The sequence below is a fragment of the Rousettus aegyptiacus genome, unplaced genomic scaffold (genome assembly GCF_014176215.1).
Source record: "Rousettus aegyptiacus isolate mRouAeg1 unplaced genomic scaffold, mRouAeg1.p scaffold_m13_p_6, whole genome shotgun sequence".
In the NCBI taxonomy this organism is placed as follows: Eukaryota; Metazoa; Chordata; class Mammalia; order Chiroptera; family Pteropodidae; genus Rousettus; species Rousettus aegyptiacus.
The window spans coordinates 52,776,153-52,803,863 of NW_023416309.1; the positions used below are offsets into that span (position 1 = coordinate 52,776,153).

Consider the following 27,711-nt stretch of genomic DNA (forward strand, 5'->3'; position numbering starts at 1 on the left):
TCTTGTGAGTGGGGTGAGGGGAGGGAAGTACGTTTACCTCCCATTTAGCAGATGAGAACGTCGAGGCTGGGAGAGTCATACCGAGGTGCGCGCAGCCTGAACCCAGGCTCCTGCCTTGAGATCCCTGGCCAAGCTGCCTGTGTCATTAGCCGACACATGTAAAACCTAGAATGCAGGGTTTGCATTCAACAGAGAAGCGTCGGTGGGGACTCAGCAGTCGCTCCCTCTCTGTGTATGGATCGTTCTTCCTGTCCACCCCTCCTCCTTCAAGAGCACCGCCCAGCTGCGGTCACTCTGGTGACCCCTGACCATGGGTGGCAGCAGATCTGTTTATGTCAGGCTGCCAGACACGAGGCCGCAGGGAACCAGCTTCCCTCTGGTGAGGGTGGTCACGTGCTTCCGTCTCCCTGCCTCCCGCCGACATAGACCTGTGTCCCACTTTTTGCTGTCCCTAGGGGGGTACAGTGAGTGGCCGGAGTGTACGGTGCTCAGAAGCCCTGGCGGCAGTCAGTGCCAGGAGTGGGTGGGCAGGTGCTGCCTCCTCCCTGGTTTTAACGTTTCTGCAGGGTGGTACCCAAGGCAGGAGTGGGGACAATTGTTATGTTAAACCTGAAATAGACACCTTAGGTTGGAAGGGGTGATATGTGTCTATTATGGTTTAGTAGTGACAGGAGCTCTCTGTCTTCCGATGCTTGGCAATTACCTGCTAATCCCCGGGGGCGTGGGAGCGGAGTATTTTTACCCCCACTCATGCAGGGATGGGGAAACGCGGAGACCCAGGAGCAGCAGAGCTGGGGAGACGCAGGCTGCGGGGTTTGAGGAGATGCATTTGTCCTTGGTCCTGACCCTTCCTGGAGGAGAACAGGGCCCCTGGACCTGGGCAAGGTGGCCGTGGTGGTGCGAGGACGTTGCACAGGCAGGAGGGCGAATCCCGCCTTTTACTGAGCACTTACTGAGTGCACGCCCGTTCTGCACGCCCGTTCTCTGCTTGGCTCTTTGCATCTCGCATCTCGCATCTCGCTCGATCCTCGATCCTCACGGTGCAGCGCTGAGCCCGGTGTCCTTCGCTCGTTTGTTCACACGCTCGCTCAGTCATCAAGATCACTGAGCCCCGCTGTGTACCTACGTGATTCCAGGCGCTGAGTAAGGCACACACCCCGGTGGGGGTCATCCAGGGGGAGCAGAGAGCAGCAAAGCTGGGGCTTCTTACACAGGTCCCGGTCCCGGTCAGGAAGAGCCGGCTCCAGGCCCGTGCTCCCCCGCATTCTGCCGCACGCCCCACCCCGACCACATCGCATCTCTCCTCGCCTCCCGCCCAGGTCCCTCTCCGGACCCCATTGTCTCTGCCCGGACGTCCTGGGCACCACAAACTCGGCATTTCCAATGGGCTCCGTGGTTTTTGCCTTCTCCTAATGGGCTCCTCTTCTGCGCCCTGCCTCCACAGATGGCCTGTCCAGGCTCCCCTCTCCCCTAGTCCCCAAATCCCGTTATCAAGAACGGTCAGGTCAGCTCCCACAGGGTGCTTCCTGGACCCCATCCGCGGCCCCTGCCATGGTTCCGAGCTTTGGCGTGTTCGGCCTTGCGGTCTCGTCGCCGTGCCTTCGCGCACGCTGTTCCTGCTGCCAGGAATACCGGTCGTCCCCAGCCACACTCCCCGCTCCTGGCAAACTCGTCTTCCCCGGCAGGGAGTCTCCCCCTCCCTGTGGGCTGCAGCCCCACCTCCTCAAGTCTGGCCTTCTAACGGGCACTCGTCCGCTTCCCACCACCCTGGGAGCTCCTGGGGTGCAGGGACCAGGCCGCATCTCCTTTTTCATCTTCAGTGCCCAGAACGGTAGGTGTTTATTGACCAACGGGGTGAGTAGATGAATAAGGAGTAGGTTTCTGACCGAGGTCGAGATGCTTTCATACCGTGGTAGAATCGCGTTCTCCTTTAAGCAGGTTCACCTAATTCAGTAGTTTCTAAATTCGTGTAGGTGTCTTAAAAACCGGTTGTTCAAATGAAATCACCCTCCTTTAATGCTTCCTGAGGGGTTCCCTGTGGGAACCTGTGGGGTCCCGGTGAGACAATTTGAAAACGACAGGTCTCGCTAAGCTCTCATTTTATCAGTGCAGATTGAACAAGAGGAGGGGTGGGCTGAAGGTGCCTCTAACCTCACGGTGACATAGTGACGGAGCCCTTTGCAGAGTGCCACCGTGTCCCCCATTAAGGCAGACGTTTTAAAACAGCGCTTTATCCTCACAGTGCAATGAGCAAATGCTGGGACTTTATCCTCCAGTGGCAATGAGCAAATGCTGGGACTTTAGATTTTCCTTTAAATTTCGTGTTGATCTCCCTAAAAAAAAATGTCGCTGAAGAGTAGAAGAATCTGCGTGCCCTCAGAGCCTGGGTGCCACTGCACCACGAGTTTCTACAAGCTGACAGCTGTGCTTTTAAAATCGAGAGGTGACAGGAAGTGGGCCTGGGAGGAAGGAGAATGTGAATTTTCCTTTTTGGAGGGTGCAAAACTGGCGTTTGGTTTATTTGAAGACCAGTGTGTTCCTTTCCAGAGGACCAGACACAGGGTTGGACACTTACTCATGAGTCAGCGTGGCTGGCAGTTGCCTGCATAACACAGTGAGCCTTGGCAAGAGAAGAGGTGTGGGTCCAAGAGCAGGTGAGCGGTCTGTATGGAAGGGGTACCCCAGTCTGGAGAAAGACATCAACGTGCGGTTGGGGAAGGGCTGTCGCTGACACAGTGACACCTACCCAGCTTCGACACTCATAGTCCTGGAGAGAGGACAAGGTTCCCCAGTTTCCCCCAGACCATAGGATGCACTAGGACTTCGGGGTTATCTCACCTGCCTTTCACTTCTAGGAGATCAATAGCAGTTATGTTTTAGAACACTCCCTTATATTGACATCTTGACCTAGAGATTTACAAAAGACTTCCGGACGGTTTCAGGGATGAGCTTTTTATTGAGGTGCGGCGTCCACGGGAAAGTACGAAACCTTCACCTACCACTCACACATCACAGAACCGGCACCCCGGAAGCCCCCGGAGCCCCCTCCTGCCACAGTCTGCCCCAGAGTGGTTCTGACACCACAGGTTAGCTTTGAACTCCAGATGAGTGGGTCGTACAACGTTTGCTTTTCACTCGTGGCTTCTTTTACTCGGCCCGGCGTTTGAGGCTCGACCACGCAGCTGCCCGTGGGGGCGGTGGGCTTGTTCTCGCCGCTCCGTCGTCTTCCGCTGCCTGTGTTCATGGCCCTGTGAGCCACGTGGGTGGGCGGTTCCTCCTGTCTTACAGGGAAGGGAGCCCAGGTCATGCACTTCAGCAGAGGTGGGCTGGAGCCCCCCACTCCCAGATCTCCGCGCCCCACACCCTAAGACGCTGCACTGCGAGCCGCCTCCTCTAATTTAGTGTGGTATGTTCTGGAACTTTCTCCCATCTCACGTTAATTCCCTGTGATGCAACAGAACGTAATTTCCCCACGTTCTTTCGTTCAGTGTAAATGGAAACGCTCTCCTTTGCTCCCCTGGGAGGTAACTTGCTTTCCTTAGAAGCCGCCCCTGGCCCTCTGGCTGAGGGGTGCCGGCCTCCTTGAACTCACCCTCCTTCCAACCCTGTAAATATCTGCGTTGCTCCCCTCTGAGCCCTTCCTTAGTTAGCTGTGACTCTCAGTCTGTGAACCCAGCTAGACTCCTCCGCCGGGGTTGGCTTTCCTGGGAGGTCTGCCTCTTACAGTCACATAGGAAGCCTTTTCCTCGGGCCTCACGTTGAGATAGAAACAGAGGCAGCAGGGCCTTCTTTGTCCCAAAAAAGTGTCAACAGTGCTCTGCCAGGCAGGCCTGTTCTTTTCTCCTGTCGTAAACCCCAATCCTGCACAGCCCTAACTAATGGATGCCTACTAATGGAACATTCTGTGTCCCAGCTGCTCCTTTTCCCTTATCTTTAAATGGGGTGTCTGTCATCGGGGAGACCCAACCCCTCCACCACCTCCCCAGTGCAGCAGCAAACTGGGTTCATAACTCTGCGCATTTATTTCTGGGCCCTAAAGGTCAAACACCTCCTCCATCTCCTGCAAATGTCTCTCTGAGGAGCTGGGAGTGGACCGTGGGTTGAATGACAGCCCAGATGGGGGTAGCCCTAGGACATGTCCCATCTCATAGCTGCTGAGGAAGTGACTTGATCTTTCTGGGAGTGATTTGTCCCTTTGCCCTAGAAATTGCCAGTGGCTCTCTCTTGGTCCTTCAAGAGTCCCTGGCTCTCTTCTGGAGTTATTTGACCATATTTCCCTACCAATTAAATCCTGGGCTTTCTCAATTCCCACTGCTGGTTTTGCTTTTTAGCTAAGCCCTAAATGGCAAACATGTAGCATGAGTAGAATTATTCCCTTGCCTGTGCCAGTGCTAATCAATTATGGCACTCTCATCCGCTGACCCTGAGCCCTATCTCAAGTCCCAGAACTCCAGCAGCCACTGCTCTCTGTTTGGAACGCACAGGCTTAACAAAATCTTTTTGCCATTATAGCTCCAAGTGGTACAAACAGAATCCTGCTTTTTGCCTAGGAACTTTGACTTCCTCTGAAAAGACCCAGAAATGAAGAAAAGATGTCTTTTAGAAGCATTTGTTAGTTGCCTGGACTTTTCCCTTTGCAGGTGGGGTGACAGGGTTGAGTGATGGGAATGTGTCTTGCCCAGTGGCTACAGTAGTACCCCCTTATCCACAGGGAATACATTTCGAGACCCTCAGTGGATACCTAAAACAATAGATAGTACTGAACCCTATACATACCATGTTTTGTTTTTTTTTCTGTATATATGTATAAAGCTTATGGCTCCTTTGGTATATCCAAATTGCCAGCATCACCATTCTTGCACTTTGGGGCCATTAGTGAGCCAAATAAGGGTTGCTTGACACAAGCACTGTGATTACTGAGAAGGCCACTAAGCGACTAGTGGGCAGGTAGGTATACAGCGTGGGGTGCCGGACAAAGGGCCGATACGCCCTGGGCTGGACAGAGCGAGACGTCATGAGCGTTCATCACGCTACCTAGAACGGGACACAATTTAAAACTCATGAGTTGTTTTTTTTATTTCTGGAATTTTTCATGTACCGTTTTCAGACTGATAGACCAAGAGTTATTGAAACCATGGATAAGAGGGTCTACTATATTTTGAATTCAGGAGTCCACATTGCCTTTGGGGTATAGTTTGCTGCTTCCAGAATCATACTTTCAAGGAGACTTGAAGGTGGTAAAATAAATTAACTGGGCTCACTCCCAGCCTCCTGAGGTCTCACAGTCGTAGGTCGTCAGTCCTCAGAATATATCCAACAGCATGAAATTGTGACTTGGTGCACACCCCCAGTTTGGAAGACTCACTTCCTGCTTCCGGGGCGAGACACCGCCTCACAGGAGGGCGGCCCGTCTCCTTGCGGCCGCTTTGGTTGGGGTGCCCCATGCTCCTTGCCCTGTGTGTTTATTTCCAAGGCTGAACTGCAGGGCTCACTGGAGTCCTTGCCACCTCTGTTCACAAGAGCTGGTTGTTCCTTTTCGCTTGCAGGTGGCTCAAGGCAGAGGGTTGGGGTCCACTGGAAGTGTGGTTAATTCCTCCCTGCTTCCCATGCTCGTTACCTACCTCCCCCCTCCCCCAGTGCACTTTGTTATTACAGTTGGACTGGCTGGGGTGTATCGGCCTCAGGCCAGACTACCTGGTGGTTTAAAACCAGACTTAATCAAAATGTAAATACTTCTTGGGGCCAGAAAGCAGAACTGTCCAGGTGTTTGAGCAGAGGCCACAGAGCCCGAGATCCTGAGGAGAGGGTGGGGCCTGTGAGGCTCCTTTTAATCAAAGGTCTGTGGTTTCCCAGGGCCTGTATCATGGGCCTCTAGAGGAGCCACCTGTCACCAGGGTGGCCAACGCCTCACCTGCCCGCCACTGCTTATGGACACTGTCATTTGGGGCAAAGGTTGTTCTGGTGGCCATAGCATCTGCTCCTTTCCTCCTTCCCTGGCACCCCTCTCCCTCCACCCATGCCCCCTCATGGGAAGTGGCATTCCACAGCAGGGGAGTTCAAGGCTCAGTGGGGTCTGCGACCCTCCCAAGGTTGCTCAGTGAGTAGGAAGGTGGTCACATGCACTTATGGAGAACGGTGTGTCCAGCCTTGTCTAGACTCTGAGGACCAGCAAGTGACCAAGGCAGCTGAAATCCCTGCCCTTGGGTGGGGGTAGTAGACTCGCATAAGCCACGAAGCAAAGAAGATGTCATGTAGAAATAAATGCCCTGTAAATACATAAACAGTAATAATTCCTGATAGTGATGAATACTGTGTAGTCAATGAGATAAAGCAGGAGTAGATAATAGAAAGAGATGGACTCAGAGTGTAGGTGATGCTGTCACTTTAGAGGGGGCCCAGTGAGCCTCCAAGGGTGGGGCATGTGACTAGAGACAGAGGTGTGAAAGGAGCCAGCATAGGACCTCGGGGCAGGGGATACCTGGAGCAAAGGCCTGGAGGTAGTAGGGATGAGCAGGAAGCCTGCACGGGACCAGGAGGAAGTCAGGATTCTGGAGTAGTGGGCCTGGGGTGCGGGCCTGGGGTGTGCGGGGCCTCTGGGCATTACTTGAAGCTTGTTGAGAAGTCATCGGAGCACTTTCAGTGAGAGAGCTCCACGGTTTGATTTGGGTCTGGATAACGCTGGCTGCTGGGTGCAGATGATTGGAAGGAGGAGAGAATGAAAGTGGAAAAGTTAGGAGAGGGCTGGTTGGTTGAGTAGCGAGAGGGTGTCCAGGCTGGCAGCTGCGGAGACAGACAGAGGGGACTGGCTTGTGATTTGAGGCAGGGCCCACAGACTTTGGGTTGTAAGGTGGAGGAGGCAAATTGAAGAACCCAGATGTCTTCTGGGTTTGGGGCTCGGTAGGGCTCCTGGGATTCACTCGCCTGCCAGGGTCGCACTGCGCAGGGCGTCTGTCCTCTTTCCGGGCAGACCCAGGATTCTTCCCTGACGTGCCAGCGTGGTGCCTGGCTCCTGCAGCCGTCCATTATCCCACCTGCGGGGGTTGACTCCAGCTACCTTCCTGGGCGGTGTGGTGTTACCTGGAGTCAGGGGGAATTGGAAAACTCGGAGTTCGGTAATTCGTCCGGACTGTGTTTAATGCCCGGGAGGCAGCCTTGGGCAGCCCTGGCTGATGAGTCCAGGGAGGATTGAGCGTAGGGCGGAAAAAGCACAGGGCTGAGTGGTTATTCCTCGGTGACGGTGACGGCAGCTCAACAGCCAGAGCTACTACTGAGCGAGCTCTTGCCCTGAGCGAAGAGCCGTGCACGAGTGTTCTCAGTTACTCACAACCCCCGAGTGGCAAAGGATGGTATCCTCATTCCGTAGGTGTGGACACCGGGGCTCAGAGAGCGTGTGGCCCGAGGTCACCCTGCTGGTGAGCGGCCAGTCTCACCCATAGGCCCCAGACTCCAGGTGTTAAGTCTTAACCTGCATCCAACACCGTTGCCGGTGTGCCACGCTGTCCTCTTCCCAGCGGCACACGGGCCGAGGGCCTGCTCTGTGCCCCTGCCCTGTGCTGGACGCCGACCCTGTGCACGTGTGTGGAAGAGGGCAACAGGGACTCTTCAGAAAGAGCTGTCGTTCTCTTCGCGAGGGACTTTGGGGCAGCCTGTTCCCTCACTTCCTCCTCCTCCTCTTCTTCCTCCTCTCCTCCCTCCCTTTTCAAGAGGGCTTGCTGCCGGGGCTCAGGCCTGGTGGGAGCTGCAGGGGAAGGAGACCTTTGGGCCCTGTCTCTCTGGGTGGCCGCCACAGCTGCCTTGGCCCTTCCCGCCTCACGTCCTGGCACGACCTGCAGGTCACACCTGACCACAGTGCACCTGATCTGCTGCTCGCCTCTTCCTGCCGGGCGTGTGGGTGGGGGCGGTGAAGCTCCTCCAGCAGGTCTGGGCAGACCCAAAGGCCTCCCTCGGGGGGTCCGAGGGTGAAGAGCGTACCGGGAGGTTAGCATGCCAGTTTTTCTCAGCAGGGAGGGGGAGCGATTGTTATTCTGAAGTCCAGGAGAAGAAGGTATGATGTGCCCACATTTTCCAGTCCTCAGGCCGGGCGCCTGGCCTGACTGGTGACCGTATGTGTCCTCAGGGGGACAGGACCCGAGAGTGTGGGACGGAGCCAGTGGGGTGTGGTTTCCCTCACTGCCGCCTTCCCCACGTCTCCACGGCCCCCTCACCCCCGCCAGGAAGAGATCGCTGCCGCCGGATGCACCCTGCCTGGCCCTCGGGAGGCTCACAGTAGATACTGGTTGCTAAGTTGAGTAAGGGAATGAATGAGCGAGTGAGTGAGTGAGGCGCCTCTGGCGTCCAGTGCTTCTCCGTTGCTTGAGCCCTGCTCCGTCCCGGCCAGCAGCCACTCACCACGCGTGGCCGTGGGGCCCTTGAAATGTGGCCAGTCTGAACTGAGATGCACCGTAAGTGTACAAAACTGGGTTCCAAAGACTTAGTATGAAAAAAATGTAAATCGTCTCATTAACAATTTTTTATACTAATTACGTGCTGCAGCGGTAGTATTTTGGACATACTGAATTAAATACGTTACTAAAATTAATTTCGCTCGTTTCTTTTCCCCTTTCCCATGTGGCCGCCAGCCAGTTTTAAGTTGCCTGTGTGGCTCGCTTTAGACAGCACGGGCCTCTACTGAAGCATTTACCTATGAAAGGCTGAGAGACCCTGGCTGGAACCCACACTCTCCCGTGCCTGCGTGGCCCCAGGCGGGGCGCTGAGCCTCAGTGTCCTCACCTCTGAATCGGGCGTGGGGATCAAAGCTCCTGGGCTGGGGTCGGAATTAAGCAGGAGAAGACCACTTAATTTATGCGTGGGGGCCCAGGAAGCTCCCTCTGCCTCTCAAACAGGCAGGCTCTGACTTCTGGGACTCAGAACACAGGCTGTGATGAGTTGGAGGAGAGAGAAATCAAAATAAAAAGCCATGTGCCCTGAGGAAGCAGGCGAGTCAGAAGGACAGAGAGCAGAAGGCAGGCAGGCTTCCTCTCAGACTCGGAGCCCCAGGGCGGGGAGCGAGCGCAGGAAGTAGGGGTGGCTGTGGCTGTGGCTGTGCCCCACCCTGGGTCCCTGGGGCCTCCCCCTCCCCCACCCCAGTGACGCCCTGTGCCCCCTGTGATGCTGGACCCGTGCATGGGTGCCCTGCGGCAGCCTCTGTTCAGATGGCATCCAGCCGCGTGTGTGGAGAGGCGAGTAATGCACCATCTCCATCCCCAGGGTTTAGTGTCCTGGCCCTCGAAGGGGGCAGAGCAGATCCAGGACTAGGAGTGGCGTTTGGTGCCCCTCTGCCCTTGGCGGTCTGGACAGCCACCAGGATGCAGTAGTGCTGAATGGCTTCCCATCCGTTTCCTCAGTTGGGCCTCCCTGTCCGGGGAGCACTAGCCCATCTCGCAGAGAAGAAAACAGGCCACACAACTTAAAAGGGTCCATGCCGGGACTCGAACCTGGCTCTGTGCTGGGTGCCTGGAGGGTGGACTTCGGACACAGCGCCTGGCAGCTCCACGGCAGGAGGGGCTGGCACGGACTGCCCATTGTCTTTCTAGAATACCATCATTTAGCATGTCATGGTCTGTCCGTGTGTGCCTCTCTGTCCCTCTGTCTCCAGTCTGCATCACTGGCTGGTCCCTAAGCCAGCTGGGTTAGGCCCCAGCACCTCCCAAAGCAAAGGAAGAATGGCTCACCATTCCTCAGTTTCCTGACGCGAGACCTTCCTCTTGGAGTGGTGGGGAAGGTTGAGAGGTCGGCCTGTAAGGAGCATCGCTCAGTTACAGCAGCTAACGTGTTGTTGTTGTTGTTGTTGTTATTATTATTATTATTATTATTACCTTGGGAGCCCATCCCCCAATTTTTCATACCTAGAAAAACTGGTTTCTCTTAAAGTGTTGGAAACGGACCCTAAGTGACTGATAGCAGTGCAGACACGTTGCCTGGCTGTGCCCCTTGGCCTGACCCCAAGGTCAGGTGTGGCCCGCAGGTGGGGGCTGGTCTATTCCAGGTGCTCAGGGATGAGGTGCAGCCCCTGGCCCAGGTCTCTGGGTTCCCAGAGCAGCTGCTTCTCAACTGGGTGTGGCCTTGGGAAGCAAGTTCCCCAAACCCGTGTGGCAGAGCAGCGCCGGGCGTCGGCCGGCCGCAGGGAGCCCTCGGGGAAGCCGGACGAAGGTCCGATCCTCACCTTGCGCTCGGCACTGAAGGCCTGGCCTCGAGCGTCTGACCTTCCCGGTCCCAGGGCTCCGGTGTGCCAGGGTGCTCTCTGAGTCGTGGGTGGAAAGGAACACAGAGAGCCGGCTTCTGGGGCAGTGCCTCTGCTCACGTGTTCACCCGCCCGCTCATCTGGAGACACTTACTGAGGTCTGCCGTGTGCCAGGCGGTGCCCTACGCGCTGGTCACTGGTCGCAGATGAGCAAAAGGGGCACGGTCCCTGTACTCTTGGATGGGAACCCAATAGAGACACGGATTGTGAAATGTATTTTAGAGGTAAGACGAGAGTGGTGGGAGAGGAACGTGGAGACATAGCTCTCGGATTGGTGAGGAGGGGTCCAGGGAATGATGTGTCACCGCCCGAGAACAGAAGACTGGGCCGGGTGACGTGGGGGCAGTGTCCGTCAGAGTGCTCGCAGCAGCTTATCTGTGAGGGTAAAAATCTGGAAATAATAACCTGCATGGATTTCAACAGAAAGCAGACGAATGAAGGAGTTCCACGAAACCAGCGAGTTTGTATGTTTTCAAATTTTTGATTCTCTTTAAGCGTGAAATATTTCATTTTGAAAATGATGCCGGGAGTGTGTATCTGGTAGCAGGGGTGGCGTGTGCAAAGGCCCTGAGGCAGGAAGCAATTTTCCCAGTGCGGAAGCGAGTGGAGGCCTGGCTTTCGCTCTGGAGGCCACCCTACCTGGGGCATCTCTCTGCTTGAAAGTCTGTTCTCAGCTGCCCCTGAGACCATGGGAAGAACCATTTCCTGAGTTTGGGGAAGGCCTTCTAGGTATCCTGGGCGTCAGCGGGAGCATGGTGTGATGGGCGAGACTGAACCACGGGGGGCAGTGCCCGCCTAGGCCAGAGCTGTGGGAGGGGAAAGCCTTCGGGGTGAGTCAGCCCTCTGTGGCTGCAAGCAGCAGAGCCTTGTTGATCTTCTGCCAAGGACCCGTGGTGATTCCTCTCCCCTTCTGTGGAGGAATTTGCCTGCTACACAGGCCATCTGTGTGAGGTGAGTCACTTCCCCCATTTCGTTAATCACAGACACCTCTGAGCGGGTCTGTTCAGCCTCAACTGCACATGCTGATGAACTTCAGTGCCCAGGCCAGCATGTTGGGCATCTGTTTCAGCTTCGTGTCCTTGCACGACTCTGCCAGAACTCTCCAACACTTGGTCAGTGGCTCCTGGACCCTGAAAACATGAACTGCAGGCCGAGGGCCATGCGTCTGGCCCAGGACCTTGCTTTTCTGATGAGCAGAAGGAGCGAGGGGCCTGGCTGACATTTGCAGCCCAGAGCACTTTATCTTGGCTCTGAACGTGGGTCTCGATGTCCCTAGCTAACACTAGTCCTGCTGACCTCTCCCTGGGAAAGATGTATGGTGTCTGCCTCTGGTGGGCGTGGGATTCTGGGGGGGGGGGAGGTGGCTGTAGCCAGCAGGTGCTTCCTGCAGGTGTTCTGCTAGGGAGCACTTCCCGCCCCCTCTGTGTGACTTGCTGGCCGCAGTGTCCTCCAGCATCTGCCGGGTGCAGGGCAGCATGCAGGACGCTGGGGGGCCGTGGCCTCTGCCTTGCTGGACCCTCCTCGGGGCTAGTCTGTGCCTGGCGGTGCTTAGAGGTACCGGAAATTGCGTGAGAAAATGCGGTGGGACCTGTGTGACTCACTCTCCTCTCTGGGTCTCTGTGGCTCCAGCTGTTAATTGAGAGGCAGGGCTGGGTGATCACCAAGGTCCCTCCCAGTTCTGATGCCTGTTAGTTCTGAGTCTGATGGAGGGAAGAAGATAATTATAGCTCTCTTGCACTGAGCTTTCTTCACTGTGCTACATGCTTTTACAAGCATTAGCTCAGGACTCCTATGTCCATGAGGTCACAGAGGAGTCAGTTGAAGCACAGAGAGGTTGAGTAACTTGCTCAGAGTCACACAGCCAGTAAATGACACAGCTAGGCTTTGAACCCAGTCCGTCTGACCTTGGAAATGTGGTCTTAATCATCGTCACTGCAGTAGGCTGAATAACGGCCTCCCCAACATGTCGACATCCAAATCACTGCACTTTGGGAATATGTTACCTGCATGGTAAAGGGACTTTTCAGATATGATTCAGTTAAGGACCTTGCGATGGGGATGCTATTCTGGATTATCCAGGTGGGCCCAACGTAATCACTAGGGGTCCTCATAAGAGTAGGGCAGAGGGAGATTTGACTATAGAAAAGGGGGTCAGAGTGATGCGGCTTGAGGAAGACTCAACCACAGATTGCTGGCGTTGAAGATGGAGGGAAGGAATCACTAGCCAAGGAATGTCGGCAGTGCCTAGAAGCTGGGAAAGGCCAGGGAACTGATTATTCCCATGAACCAGCCCTGCCGGCACCTTGATTCTTACCCAGTGAATCTGATTTCAGATTTCTGGCTTCCAGGATGTTAAGATAATGAATCCATGGTACTTTAAGCCATTAAATTTGTGGTAATTTGTTACAGCATCAGCACGAAGCTACTATTCCAGGTTCTGTCACTCGTTTCTTTGCAGTCGGCTTTTATTTCTGTATTGAAATTCACTTCTGAATTCCTAGGGGTAGAAATCCGATCTCCCAAATAGAACCCTCCTTGGCCATTTTACAATTAAAGAAGCATTTTAGAGGAAGATTTTGTGAGCCCAAATGCCTCGCTCCTGTTTGCTGTGTAATGGGAATTATTAGGAGGCGGAGGTACAGAGGGGAAAGGTCAATGGGGGATCATGGGACTCCAGGATAGACCCTGCCTCTGTAAGTCCACAGCTGGACACTACCTCTTCTAGTCACCGATACTGGTCCTCAGTGAGTGATCAGCTAGGGAGAGGTCTACACCATCTGCCCAGCACATCTTTGTGGGCTGAACAATCATGGTCAGGGCTAAGGTCCGAGGTAGCAGGTGATGGGCTACTCCCCAGGGCCTTGCATGGGACACAGGTACCCTGGTTCATCCTCAGATGCAGAGCTGTGCTCATGATAGAGTAGCCCATGGGCTTCACTGGGTCAGAGATTGAAACAGCCTGAAAGCAGTTTTTTCCAGAGAGATGCTAGTTTGAGCTGATCTTTAAGAACAAAGTGCTAGCTGTATAGAACCCAAGATGAGGCCCTCTGGTCCCATCCAGGAGGTTCTTTGACTTTCCCAAGAATATAGCTTAACTGTTCATGGACCCATCACAAGGGTCCATGGGACCCGAGAGCTCATCAGCCCAACTTCTCATCTGGGGAAACCGAGGCCCAGAGAGGAGAAGGGACTTCCAGGAGCACACAGGTAGTTAGTGAATGGGTTCCTTGGTGGACATTTCAAGCTCTGAAATGATAGGAGATTTTTCTGGGGTTGCATTAAGACAGGATTCATTCATTTATTCATTCGTTGGACAACATTTCATTACATACCTGCTGGGCGCCAGGCACTGGGTCCAGTCATGGTGTCAGCTTTCAGGGAGGAACCTTCTAAGGGGTGGAGAGGGCTGAAATGACAAACTGAAAGGATAAATTTAGAAAAATAATTCTGGTCATTGCAGCTTCTATAGGTAATAAACACGATGTGGTGATGGGGACCATCTCCTAGATGGTGTAGTCCGCGAAGCCTTCCCTGAGGAGGTGACTTCTCAGCCAGAAACCAAAGGGAAGAGCGTTTTAGGCAGAAGAAACAGCTAGCACCCAGACCCAGTGTGGCTGCTGTGGGTGAACCAGAGGAGGCCGGGGAGGGAGGCAGGTGGGCTGCAGCCCGCGGGGCCTGTGTGGGTCGCTCCAGAGCTCAGGTTTTATCCCAAGAGCCATGAGGAGCCATTGCTTTTGTAGGATGCCACAGGCTGCAATGGACAGTGGGTTACAGAGGAACCAGATGGAGAAAGGGAGGCCAGGCAGGAGGCTTCTGTGGTCACCCTGTGAGATGTGACGGTGGCCTGAACCCAGACAGTGGCTGTGGAGGGGACGGGAGATGGCAGAGTCAGTATGTCATTTGGAAATAGAACCCATAGGACCCGGTGGATGGTCGCAGGTGGAAGACCGTGTTAATTGGCTATCGCGGTGTAACAGATCACTCAAAACTTAGCAGCTGAGGACGATAAGAAGTATTTATCGTCTCATGGTTTCTGTGGGTCAGAATTTGGGATGGCTTAGCTGGGTGGTTCTGGCTCAGGGTGTCTCGCCACGTTGCTGTCAAGACAGCTGGAGCTGTCATCACCCGAAGGCCCGACAGGCTGGAGGATCCACTTCTGACGGGGCTCCCTAACATGGCGGGCAGATTGGTGCTGACTGTTTGCCGGTCTGAGCTCCTCCCCACACGGGCCTCGGCGTAGGGCTGCTGAGTGTCTCGCCCCATGGCAGCTGGCTTCCTTCGGCGTGAGTGATCCACGAGAGAGCAGGGCAGGAGCCACCATGCCTTACATGACTCAGCTTCGGAGTCAAACTCCGTCCTTCCCGCGCATCCTGTCGGCCGGCCGCACAGGGCCAGTGTGGGCGGGGGCTACACCGGCTGTGACTCCCAGGAGGCAAGAATCACCGGGGCCATCGCAGAGGCTGTTTACCGCAGAGGTCCCGGGAGGATGGAGTCGGGAGGACACCTGGGTTTTGGGCTGGGTGAAGGGTGGTGCCATTCGTCGAGAGGGGAAGAGCGTGCCTTGGGCGAAGGTAGGCGGGAATCAAAAACTCTCTCCTGGACACTGTTTGGGAGACTTCGCCTCTGCGCTGGAAACTTTTCTCTCTACAGGTGCCTCTGTGTTGTGCTAGTTTTGTGCTTCGATGGCCTCAGACTTTGGGGGGACTTTGTCAGGGCCCAGTTCTCATCTGTCCCTCGAGCTGCCTCTGTGTCAGCCTCACGGACCTCTGGGCAGCTAGTCCAAGGTTCAAATCCCAGCTTAGCCGCTGTGTGACTCGACCTCTCTGAGCACGTTTCCTCCCTTGCAAAATGAAACCACTTTGCCGTGGTGTCTTGAGCCTCAAAGATAACGGAGCCGAAAGCCAGGGCCTGGCTTCCCCTGACCTCCCTGCACCTCAGACCTCCCCGCTCGTCAGCACACGCAGCCAGATCTCCGTGAGAACATACCAGCTTGCTGGACGGATTTGATTGGAAAGGATTTCTAAAGAGTCCGTTCAGCTTCTTTTAAGTAGGTGATGCAAAAATTCTGGGGACAGCAGCAGTAATTATCATTCACAGGGAAATACAAATATTTTTACGCACAACCTATGAAAAATTGGGGCATTTTCTCATGAGCAAATAGTCCTGTTTATTTCTCCAACAGAATAGCCACAGGCCGGCCGCAGGGGCCAGCGCACAGTGGCCGGCGGCTTTTCTCCCGTCGGCTCACCTCCCTCTCACCCCTCCCTGCGTTCTCTTCTTATTTAACCCAGAGAAAACAGAGCGGAGACAAAAGTGACCAAATTTGGGCTGTACCGAGAGAAGGGGATTACTTTTGCAATGAAAAGTTAATTTTTGTGGCTAAGCTTTCTCAGCTGTGAAAACCGGCATGGGCAAAGCACAGTAAGCCCAAAACGGACATTCGAAAAATGGTTTTCTTTGGAAAGGACATTTTTAAGAGAGTCATTAGTATTTGCAAGAGGAGGATGGGGGTCTGCTTTCTCATGAAGGAAATGTTCTCTGAACTCCTGAAGAGACGTAGGAGGATAGAGGAAAAAGGGGGAGCCACAGGGAGGGGAGGCTCGGGGAGCCGGGATAGGAAGCGCGAGGGCTTAGACGCGTGTTAACACCTGCCCAGGGCCGGGTGCCATGCTACGGCTTTGAACGTGCTCTGAATCTGACCCTTAACAACCAAGGGCATTTGGTTATTATAGCGATTCGGTGACTGTGGTTCAGAGAGGTTGCAGAGGTGGCCTGTGGTCACTCAGCTCGTGGACAGGGGAGTCAAGTCCAACCCTGCTCATCTGGTGGAGGAGTGAGAAGTCCCACGCTGCCCTAGGAGAAGGGGTTCTTGGTCCAGTCGGCATAACTGACACAGGGAGATGGGAGGGGACACACCCGAGCTGGGCGCTGTGTGCACCCCGCCCCTCCCAGGGAAGGTGCTGGGCTCCCCTTTTCAAGAGGTAAAACAAAGGCTCAGAAAAGACTATGGTGTGTGATATGGGGCTTTTGTTTGTTCGTTTAAACTCCATTTGAAAACCTTTTCCCTTCCGGTCCTGCCTCTCTGTCTGTTTATCCATCTATTCACCAACAATTTGCAGAGCATTTACTATGTGCCAAGCACTGTTCTGGGTGCCTGGGAGGCAGCAGGGAAGAAAACAGACCCCTTTGCTCTCAGAGCCTGGATTCTAATGGACGGAGGGGCCGAGACAGGTGATGAGGAATAAACAGCACCCACAAGCCATGTTACAAGATGAGAAGGGCAATAGAAATTAAAAACGAAAAGTAAAAGAAAGGCTGAGGGCTCAGGAGAGGTGGGGTAGTGGGTGGCTACAGGTCGTAGCATGAAAAATGGTGACCGACAGGGGTGACTTTAACGAGATGGAACTGTCTCGGGTAGAGGTAGTGGCAGCACATTGCAGATGTACCAAATGCCACTGAATCGTTCATTTTAAGGCAGTTCATTTTATGTTATTTGGACTTTACTTCAATAAATTATTCATTAGGTAAAAGAAAAAAAGTGGTTAGGGTTGCTTCACGGAGAAAGTGGCATTTGTGCAAAAGCCTACAGGGGCAAACGTGCTAACTCCGAGGATGTCCTCTCCCCAGGAGAAAGAAAGGGTTCCGGGCAGAGAGAACAGCGAGCGGGGGTAAACTCAGGCAAACGGTGGACCCCGCTCCCCGGCTCCCACCCAGGACCACATCCCTGGGGCCAGCAGTCTGCTGCCTGTTTATATAATAAAGTTTTATTAGAACATAGCTATGTTCATTTGTTTGCACGTTGTCTGTGACCCAGAGACGTCACCTGGCCCTTTACAGAAAAAATTTCCAACTCCTGAGCTAGAGCAAAGGCCCTCAGGTGGGAAGGTGACCGGGCTGTCTGGGAGAGGTGGGGAGGAGGGTGCAGCTAGAGTGGAGTGAGTAAAGGAGGGAGTAGGAGCAGGGGAGGTCGGGGAGGTGAGTGGGCCAAATCATGCGGCTTCCTACGTGACTTCCCCGTGGCACCCTCTGGCAAATGCTGGGAGAGATGCAGCCATCACACCGATGAGGAAGGGGTGTGTGTGTGTGTGTGTGTGTGTTGGGGAAGAGTAGTCGTAGGGCGGAGAAACGGCTGAACTTGGAGTCAGAAGACCTGGTCTCGAGACCTGCTGTCTGTCCCTTGCCGGCTCTGTGTTCTCGGTTCTCTCATCTACGAAAGCCATGACGCTGGTGGTAATTATGGGGTGACGCTGCAGATGGTGGTTAACGGTGGTGATGATGGCGATTTCGATAGTAGTGACGGTGGCGGCGGTGGCGGTGATGAAGGCGGCAGTGGGGTTGGTGGTGCCGGGGGTGGAGATGGCGGGGGCGGCGGAGATCGTGTTGGTGGTAAAGATGGTGCCGACAGTGGTGATGGTGGTGCCGATGACGACAGCCTACCGCGCCGTGCTCGGCACTTGCACACTTGGCTCTGGTCCTTCACACAGCGATACAGATCGGGTAGCAGCATCTTTGTTTGCAGGAAAAAATACTGTGTGACTAAGAAGGCCACACAGCCGGCGCGAGGCAGGGCTCAGAGGGCCCGCGGTGATACCCACTCTCATTCTGGGCGAGGAGGCCTCGAGGCAGTGGGCATAGGAACCCCTGGTACACAGCGCAGCTGTCGCTCAAGGGTGGCAGCCTTTGGTCTAGGTGGCCCAGTCTCACGCTGCCTCTGGGGTTTCCCGAGAGGGACTGTCCCCACTCCAAGCCACGCCAGAGGCCTCCTTTCTCTCAGGCTCTGTGTGCTGAGGAGGGGCCGTGTCTCCCCGTCCCCATGGCAACCAACGACCAGGCCTGGTGTTGGTTTGGGTTTCCCTAATTGAGGTGTGGGATCCTTCTGGTTGTGGCTGAGGTTTTTCTGTTCTGGAAGGCCGACCGCGGTGTGGCCGTGAGGGGGGCCCGGAGGTGCCGGGACCTGCCCGCAGGCCGCAGGCCCCACAGGCCCCGTGCCGCGGCCCCACGCCGCACACCACTTCAGTGCCGTGCTTCCTTTGAAGACCGTGCTGGAGGTTTCAGGTCTTTGTAGCCGACAGCTGCGGCACCGCGGAATGTGCTGGGGTCAGTTCTGGGGTCAGGATAACGTGTGTCTTTGCCTCCCCGTGTCCGGCCGCACAGGGCGGAGCCAGCCTCAAGGCGTGGGGTGTGCCCGCGCCTGCTCCCATCGGCCCGCTGTGGTGTTTGCCCAGCTCCTGCCGAGGTCCCCTGGAATAAGACAAGCCCCCGACTCGCAGCCGAGTTCAGCTCCCAGGCGGCTTGACGCGGCCTCCCTTCCTCCTCTTCCTCGTTGCTCTGCCGCGCTTGGGCATCTTGCCCCCCGGGCTGTGCCAGCACCAGACCGTCAGCCCTTTGAATGGAGCCCGGGCCTAACCCAGCATTCTGGGCCCAGCCCTAGGTCTCTGGAGTGGTAAGAAGGTCCAGTGCCCACCACGCAGCGAAGGTGATGGTGGCGTCAGGCTGTGCAAAGCTCCCTTGGGTAGGGAGAGGCGCCGTGCTCCCCAGACCTGCCCTCTTCCCTCTCTGGGGCACCCCTGGGGTCCTATGCCCAGCTCACAAGGTGCTGGACACACTCGAAGACATCGGGGTTACCCGATGCTTCCTGCCCAGGGCAAGTGTGAACTCGGGCCACCCAGCCTCACTGGTACGGTCCCCGTCAGGAGACCCTGGAGCAGAGGTGCCTTTGCTGACTTCTCGTGGCGATGGGGGCCTCTCCGTACTGCGCCGCTCAGAGGGCGTCCGGGAAACCTCACCGAGGACGGCGCCCTGAGGCAGAGACCCAGCGAGTGCTGAGTATTTCCAGAAAGCGAGACCCGTGAAGACAGGACGAGGCCCCCGGCCTGTGTCTGAAACCCCCTCGCCCCGCCCACCCAGATACTCCCTTATTCTCTATCTTACCTGCCAGGATCTTCAAGAAAATTTCTTTTGATAAAAAAGGATTCTGTCCCTGTGCTGGCACGACCCGCCGGGGTCCCAGATGAGGAGACTGAGAACAGGGGGTCGTGCTTCCTCCTGCTCCCCAAGCGGCGCATCTCCTTTCACAGCGGTGGCCGAGCACACTGGGTCGGACAAAGTCCCCCGCAGGCTGAGGTCACCTCAAGGCCACTTGGCTGGAGTCATGTCCCTTTTGAAAAGGCTTGAGTCACTCAGTGACGCAGCCCCCAATCAGGCCCGGTAATTGGGATCCTGCCTTGCTTGAGGCTGGATGAAAAGAGACTGAGCCACTGAGCTGCCACATACCCTGTCATCAGCTTCAGCTGGAGGTGCCGCTCTGGTGGGAGAAGAGGCAGCCGAGCCCAGGTGGCTGGGACAGAAGTATCAGTGGTGGGGAGGGTAGGGGTGGCGTCGGCAGGCACGGGGGGACCCTCCCTCCTCAGGCAAACGGGCCTGGACTGTGCCCGTGACCTCTGAGAACACCCACCGCCTCCCCCACGGTGTGACGTCCACGGGGTGACGTCCTGGAACACCAGCCCTGCTGCCAGCGCTGTGGGACCTGAGTCTGGAGAGCTCACCTGGGCAGAGAAGAATTGAATAGATTCTGTAGCTCCACAGACGTCACAGGCAAAATTGTAACGCTGCCTCCCATTCGGCCGCTGAGAGTGGCTGAGTCATCGGCGTCTCGTGGCTGGGAACACAGAGATCCTTCCCACGTACAGTCACTCGGGTACTCGAGAGCCTCCCAGACCTTGGTCAGAGTGTGCCGAGAGCACCTTCGTGGTTCTCCCCCGCCTCCCCCACCGGAGCTTCTAAAGAGCCGCCCAGCCACGTAATTTGGATTTCTAACAAATTTGCTCCCTCGTGTTACCATAACGTGCTGACCTTTCCAAGCCTTGCGGCCCCTTGCGGGTCACAGGCCGTACCAGAAGGTGACAGGAGGAAGGGACCCTGCTGGGAATCCTGGGGCTGCTGTAACCTGCGCCACTGCTCACCCCGTGACCTTGGGCCTTTAACTAACCAGCAGCACCCTAAACCCTTTTGGAAGGGAAGGGGAATGTTCCATGATCTCGCTCATGCTGCCGCTGGTTACCCCTGGCACCATCCAGGGACTTCCGGTCTGAATGTGCAGGCTTGGGGAGGCCCCCTGCTCCCTCACCCCTGCCCTCCCCATCTATAAGGGCCAGAACCGACTGGATTGTTTCAGAGTCTGGGCTGGTCCACGGACATGTGGCCTAGAGACAAAAGGTGAGTCGGCCAATCGGATTTGCTTCTGGGAACTTTATACTCAGGATTCTGGCGGACAGGCAGTGAGCTGGGCCGCAGGGTCCCGAGGCCCATCGCGACACAACTCCGATGCTGATCACCCCGGAGTTAGTGCAGATCCGCCAGCGAGGAGTGCGCTCCCTGTAAGACCACCCTCAACTCAGATGCCAGACACAAAGTCGGGGGTCTCCAGGCCCCACGCACTTCTCACCAACTTGCTATAAATTCAGGGGTTCCCCCGACCCCCTTCAGGTTCAATTCACTGGAACGACTCACAGAATTCAGGAGAGCACTGCACTTAAGAATTTTATTAAAGCAAAAGGATATGAATTAGAACCAGCAAAAGGGAGCGACACACAGGGCAAGGTCTGCAAGGGATGCGTCCCCTACCCGCACTCTGACGGATGGTCACCATCGAGGAAAGCCACTCGAGCCTGGTGTCCAGAGTTTTTACTGGGTTTCATTACTTAGGCACGAGTGATTGAATAATTGGCCAGGTGGCTAAACTCCATCCCCCGCCCCCCTCGCCCTCCCCGGGGTCTGGGATGCTGTCACCTGGTTCAAAGTCCCAACCTTCCGATCACACTGTTAGTCATTGTGGCATGGCCAGCCCCGACTTGTGCCATCTCAGGAGCGTGAGCTCAAGTATGGTGTGTAGGGCCTCCAGGGGTAAAAAGACACTCCTACTACTTGGAAAATTCCGAGGACTTAGAAATTACCTCCCAGGAGCCAGAAGCGAAGTCAGATAGATTCTTGATGATCCGACTACGGCTGACGAGCCTGCGCAGGGGCGAGTGAGCCTGGCCTCGTCTGCAGAGAGGCGCGTGGGGGAGCGAGAGGCAGAGACCCTCGGGTGTGGGTCGTCCATGTCTCCATGCTCTTCCCGCCCCCACAAACACAACTGCCCTTGGATGCTCAAGTCAGGCAGGTGACAGAGACCTGGGCTCTTATCAGTGTCACACCCCAGGGCCACCAAATTTTGGAGCCGGGAGGAATATCTTCAGTCAATTTGTTCAAAGCCCTGTGTGTTTCTCCAGGGCCGTTTCAGAGAGAGGCAGGGCGGAAATAACAGATCAGAGAGAGAGAAATTCCCGAGGAACGTCGTCCGGTCGTCCTGTCTCCCACGCGATGTCCAGGGACAGTTCACTCAGGACAGTGTTACTCAAACTTGAGTGTGGCGCAGAATGATCTGGAAGGCTCATGCAAACACAGAGTGCTGGGCTCCCTCTCAGAGTTTCTGATGCAGGAAGTCTAGGGTGGGGCTCAAGAATTTGCATCTCTAACCCAGTACCCAGCTGAAGCCGGAGCAGGAGATGCTCGGCCAGGCCAGGCCGAGGGCCCCACTGGGAGCCGCTGAATCAAGGCCAGGAGGGAAGGTCTTTTCATCGCAAGCAGAGTCTTCCTCGACTTCCTCACAAGGAGCCTTTCTCTGACCAGAGAAGAAAAGACCATTAGGAGTCAGGACACCTGGGTCCTGGTTCAGGTTGTGACACAAACTGCTTGAATGATTCGAGGCAAGGTTCTTGCCTTTTTTTCTTTTAATTTTTCTTTTTCAATTAGAGTTGACGTTCACTATTATTTTATATTAGTTTCAGGTGGACGACACCGTGTTCAGACATTGATATAACTTACGAAGTGATCCCCCCGATGAGTCTAGTCCCCACCTGGCACCATAGACAGTACAAGGTCACGACTCTAGTCCCTGTGCTGTTCTTCACATCCCTGTGACTATTTCGTAACTACCAATCCGTACTTTTTAATTTTTTCACCTTTTTTCACCCGGTCCCCTAACCGCCCTCCTATCGGGCAATCTCCAGTTTGTTTTCTGTATCTATGCGTCTGTTTTCATTTCTGTTCGTTCATTTATTTTGTTCTTTAGAGTCCACATATAAGTGAGATCATATGGTATTTGTCTTTCTCTGACTTGTGTCACTCGGCACAATACCCCGGAGGCCAGTCCATGTCATTGCGGTCTTGTTCCTCTCTGCCCTTTGAGGCGTGGAACGGGCTGGTCCGTGACGGCAGGGACCGTGTCCTCTTCGCCTACTCATTTCCGGCACGCAAAAGTTAAATCACAAGCGGTGGGCAGGTAAAGCCCAGGGCTGCTATAAACAGGAAATGGCTGCGAGTCAGTGTAGGTGAGAGCAGACACGTGCTCCCCCGGTTCGGGGTTCGGGCGTGCGGTTCATTCCTTGGCCCCGTTAATGCCTCGCCCTGAGCCTGAGGTTCCTCATCTGAGAAACGGGGCAAGTACCATCTTAATGAGGGCCGAAGCTACAGCGCCTGCTTCACTGTCAAGTCTGGAAGGCCAGGGGCGGGAAGAGGGCTAAGAGGGTTGTCATTTATTCTTGCAGACATTCGTTTACACAGTCAGCATAACTAAATTAAAGCTCGCAATTAAGCGGGCATTGTATTAGCTGCCCCACCCTCTGGAAGGATCTGGAGCAGGTCTGGGCTGAGCGGGGAGAGGCCTGGGGGCCAGATGATGGGGTCTCGGGGGCAGCCCCAGAAGAGGCGTTAGACACAGAGCTTGAAGAAGGAGCAGGTGGAGAGGTCAGGAGCTGCGTCTTCGGGGTCACGGGGAGAGGATGCCGCATACAGGGGTCAGAGGGGCAGACTTCAGTCTGTTCGGCACCTACAGTGGGCCCAGGGGAGAGTGACGGAAAGCAAAGAAAGCCAGGTCCCCGCCGCCATGGCCTGCTCTCAGCAGGGAGACAGAGGAGAGCAAGGAGCGCACTAAGCAGACGCCAGGCAGTGAGTGGTGAGAGCCGCCGGCCTGGGATCGCGTAGTGACTGCGCCCGTAACGGTTAAGCACGGCAGTGAACCCTGCTGAGTGGTCAGTGACTCTGGCAGCTGGCCGGTGTGCGGGAGATACCGGCTGCCCAGCCGACCGGGGCTTCCCAGGTGGAGGGGCAGAGGACGAGCCAGCTTCAGCTACTGACGTCCGAGAAGGCCCTTCAGCGCAGCCGTGCGTAGGCCACGACTAAAGCATAAGACTAGGCGCGATGGGGTCGGCCCTCGCTACGATGGTACTCGCCCCATTTCACAGATGAGAAACCATAGGGAGAGGATGCTTCTGAGCAAGGCGGCAGCGAATGCAAAGGCCCCGGGAGCCGTGACAGGGAGGGAGGTAAACGTGGGGAGACGGGGACGGCGACAGGCTTCAAACCTGGCCAGAGAGACCTGGCGACGGGCCGGGCTGCAGCCCGGCCCTCCCGGCTGCTGGGGCCGAGCTGGGCCCTCCCTGAGCAGCGGGGAGGTGGCGTCTCTAGCCCCTTGCAGGCTTGACACGCCTCCCAAGCAGGGAGGTGCATCTGGGGCAGCCGGGGCCGCAGGGCCAGGGCACATGAGGAATTTCTGCAAGAACGTAGTGGGCCTGGCCACCTCAGGATACTGAGAAACAATCAAGTCCAACTGAAATAATAAACAGAGTCAACATTTCAGTCATCGAATGCGCAGTTTAATAACCCAATGGCACACTTAAAAGCCACATGTTCGTGTGGAAGTGGTGACCTCTCTGAGGCAGGTTTTGTTTGTTGTTACGGCGTGGAACCTTGCCCCGACCCGTCTGAGTTAGAGAGGGGCTGGGTGTGTTTCACGGGACTTTTTGGGAACTGGAGGCCGGTTGTGAGTGGGGAGGCTGTTCAGGGTCCCTGCGGCCTTTCATGGGGACACCCTGGTGAGAGTGGTTGAGAAAAAAAGCCCCGATGTCTGTCTGTCTTGCTAAATTGAGCACCCCAAGAGGGGGAGGTCTCAAAAGGGTGACGCCTGCTGTAGTTCTCAGCATTTCGTAGATGATCAGCACATATTGGTCGAATGAATTAATGTGTTAATTTTCTTAATTAACGGATAAATTAATTTATAAAAGTACACATGTGTGTGTGTTTCTGTAGCCTGGCTACCCAAGACTCGCCTGGGGAGCGTTTTTAGAAGTTACATTTCTGGGTTCCGGTCACAGAGAGTTGGGGTGCAGTCTGATGGGTGCAGCCTGGGAGTCTTTTGTTAATAATGCTTCGTGTGTTCCTCAAAAAGGTAAACATAGAATTACCATGTGATCTCGTGTAGGGGTTCAGAATGAGTCACCCCAAGATCGGCCTCTGTGGTGTGCCTTTATTTTGAGCTAAAGGCAGTTGAGGTCATGCAGACTCAAGAGAAACTTTTACCTTAAAGAATTTAAATAAAGGGTTTTGCCCATAATAAGAGTTCTCACCAGAAATAACTTTTTACGACCTATGTCTACGGCAGGATGAACTTCTAATCACTGGACGTCTGCTCTTCTTGTCACCTGCGGTGACCCTCCTCCCCTCTGAAACTCCAGGGTGACTTCCCTCATCCTTAGCTCAGAATGCCAAAAAAAAAAAAAAAAAAAAAAAATCATTTTAACTTTCTATCTCTGAACCCGTCGTGTATGTGGGGTCTTTGACTCTCTTATGTATGTGGGGTTCACAGACGTACATATTAATTAAATTTGGTTATTTTCTCTTGTTAATCTGTCTCATGTAGATTCAGTTATTAAAATTAAAGAACAGAACCAGCATTTCTGCTCCTAGCTGTGTGCCCCCCAAAACTGAAAGCAGGACTCATCCATAGCAGCAGTATTTATAACATCCAAAAGGTAGAAACAACCCATGTCCATCGACAGATGTCAAGATAAACAAAATATGGTCTATACGCACGACGGAATTTTGTTCAGCTTTTGAAAATGGAATGAAGTCTGACCCCTGCTACCACGTGGACGGCTTTTGAAGACGTTATGCTAAGTGAGATGAGTCAGTCGCAGAGGGACACACGGTCTGACTTCACTTACATGCGGTACTTAGAGCAGTCAGATTCACAGGGGGAGGACGTGGGGTGCTGGTTTCCAGGCGCTGGGGGCGGAGGGCACGGGGCGTTACGAGTCGGCACACGGCTCCAGTTAGGGGCGATGAAAAAGATCGAGATGGATGGAGGTGGCGGGCGCACACAATGTGCATGTGCCGACTGCCATAGGACGAAAGTAAAGAGGGTAAATCTTATGTCATGTGTGTTTCTCCACACTCTCTAAAACAGTGCTTGTCCCAGGCAGGTGCAGGAAGGACTAGTGTGGGCAGGGATAAGGACCTGATGATGATTCTAACGGCCTTTTGTGGCTTTGTATCCTACGAGCGGCTGAGACGGGAGCATGGGCTTTGCATCCTTCTCTGGGGGTGCACATCCTAACCCCTGCCCTCAGGACACCAGGCAGGCCCCCTGAATGGAGGCCACATGGCATGTCCACGGGGGCAGCTGCCGCGCAGCCACAGCCGATTCTCACCGTGTGGGATGCCTGGTTATGGGAGAGAAGTCCGCAAAATCTCCTAACGTTTAAATCTTGACAGCTGGTTCAGCGAACAGGCAAACAGGTAACCCACGTGTCAGTCAAATACAACAGCTCTGAGACGCCAGGTCTGGGGTGGTGCCCTTGGAGCGCGCAGGCTCCGCCCCAGCTAGAGAGGTCCCCCGTTCCAACCCCCCTGAGGTCTGACTCCGGATTTCTCTTTGATCCCTGAGAATCCCCCCACTTTCGGTGCATCCAGAGGGAGGTCTGAGGGGTGAGGGTGAGAGCCCAGGGCCTGGGCTCTGCTCCCGCTGGGGTCTCGGCTCCGCTGTCAGTGAGCTGTGAGGCCGTAGGTGACTTGCTTCTTTCTTCCCCCATGCCTCGGTTTCCTTATCTGCCGCATGGGAATAGTGATAGTTCCGCCTCACAGAGTTGGAGAGAAGACGCCAGGAGGATGAACGTGTGGAGTCTGGCCCAGGGCAGGGCCAGTGCGTGTGTGTGTGTGTGTGTGTGTGTGCACTTGCCCCTGGGTGTCAGCCCCGGCTGAGGAAGGAGCACGCGTGGAGTCGGACAGGTCATCGGACAGGGTCACACAGCCTCAGAGGTCTGTTTCCTCATCTGTGACGTTGGCTGAGGAAGCACAGGGCCCCGCACGGATGACCGGAGGGGCTCGCCCGCTGCCGGTGGCGGGCAGGGAGCTCAGGCCTGAGCCTGCAGGGAGAGCACACAGGTCGATGCCCGTAGGCGAGACAGCGTATGTGCCCGATGCTTGGGTGTGTCACTGACTGGACCTCAAGCCTCACACCCCGCCAGCTGTCTGTCTGCCGGCCGGGGAAGCTGCTAGACAGGCTCGCTGGGGTGGGACGCAGCGCTGGAGCCGGGGACAACGCCAGCCAGCGTCCACTGACGTCTTTCCCCCTCTCTCTGCAGGGGGCGGAGGAAAGCGCAAAGGGAAGAGCAAGAAGTGGAAGGAAATCCTGAAGTTCCCTCACATCAGCCAGTGTGAAGATCTCCGGAGGACTGTAGGTAAGCTGTCCCCCGTCCCGCCTGGCCTCGAGGGGGCTCGGGGAGGGGCTGGCGGGGGAGCAAGGAGTCTGCTAACCACCAAGAGGTGAGTCCTATACCAATTAGCTCCACGACTCCAGGTAAGGTTCCGGGCTGACATCCTTGCTAACTGCCATAAAGATGCAACCAACATTTATTAAGTATTTGGTCCATACTAGGCAGAATGATCTCAGTTACCTTTTGAGGCAGGTACTATAATTTTACTCTACCTTTGAAATCGGGAGACTGAGGTGCAGAGGGGTTCCGTAACTGGCGCAAAGTCGCACAGCTTGTGGGAGGCTGGCGGAGGGGGGCCAGGCCCAGCGCCCAGCACCCTGTTTGTAACATTCCACGCTTCCTGGAGCCGGTGGATCCTGCCCTTTGCAAGCAGCTCCAGGTTTTGGGAGCCCAGGGTGGGGTGAGCATCTAGGCTCCCCGTCCTCTTGCCGAGGATGTTGTGCTCACCGAGGGCCACCCTGCTCAGTGGCACTGCCCAGTCCTCTTTTTCCAGCACCCACATGGCCGAGTACCTCCAACAGCAAAGGGGACTTGTCTAGGGACTGGCACAGCCAAACGTACCTAGTGAGGTCCATCTCCTGCCCCACTCAGGGCACAGCTGTGGCGAGGAGGCCGGGTGGCTGGCAAGGGCTTGCAGGGGTGGGTGTGTTGGGGCGCCTCCTCATACCGGGGGGCCCTGGCCTTTTTCACCCATATGCCCTGAGGTGGGGCATCCCCCCTCTATGTGTGCAAAGGCTTCCTCCTGGATATAGAATGGCCCTGTGACTCAGAACTCTGCAGGCCCAGCTGTTCTTGGGACTTCTGTCTGCACCTTTGGGTGAACCGCCTTGTGGCTGCCAT

At 55.4% G+C, this 27,711-nt stretch overlaps 1 protein-coding gene across 3 annotated transcripts in view; it reads left to right on the forward strand.

The window, feature by feature from the left end:
* The window catches only part of GRK5 (G protein-coupled receptor kinase 5), a 179,496-nt gene that overhangs the window by 60,948 nt on the left and 90,837 nt on the right, over positions 1 to 27,711 (forward strand). For 2 of the 3 annotated variants that reach the window (XM_036223311.1, XM_036223312.1), the window contains one exon: positions 26,740 to 26,835. In XM_036223311.1, the coding sequence (XP_036079204.1) occupies positions 26,740 to 26,835 (96 nt within the window). Of the gene's footprint in view, positions 1 to 26,738; positions 26,836 to 27,711 lie in introns of those variants that run through there. The other variant, XM_036223314.1, reaches the window with a different exon arrangement.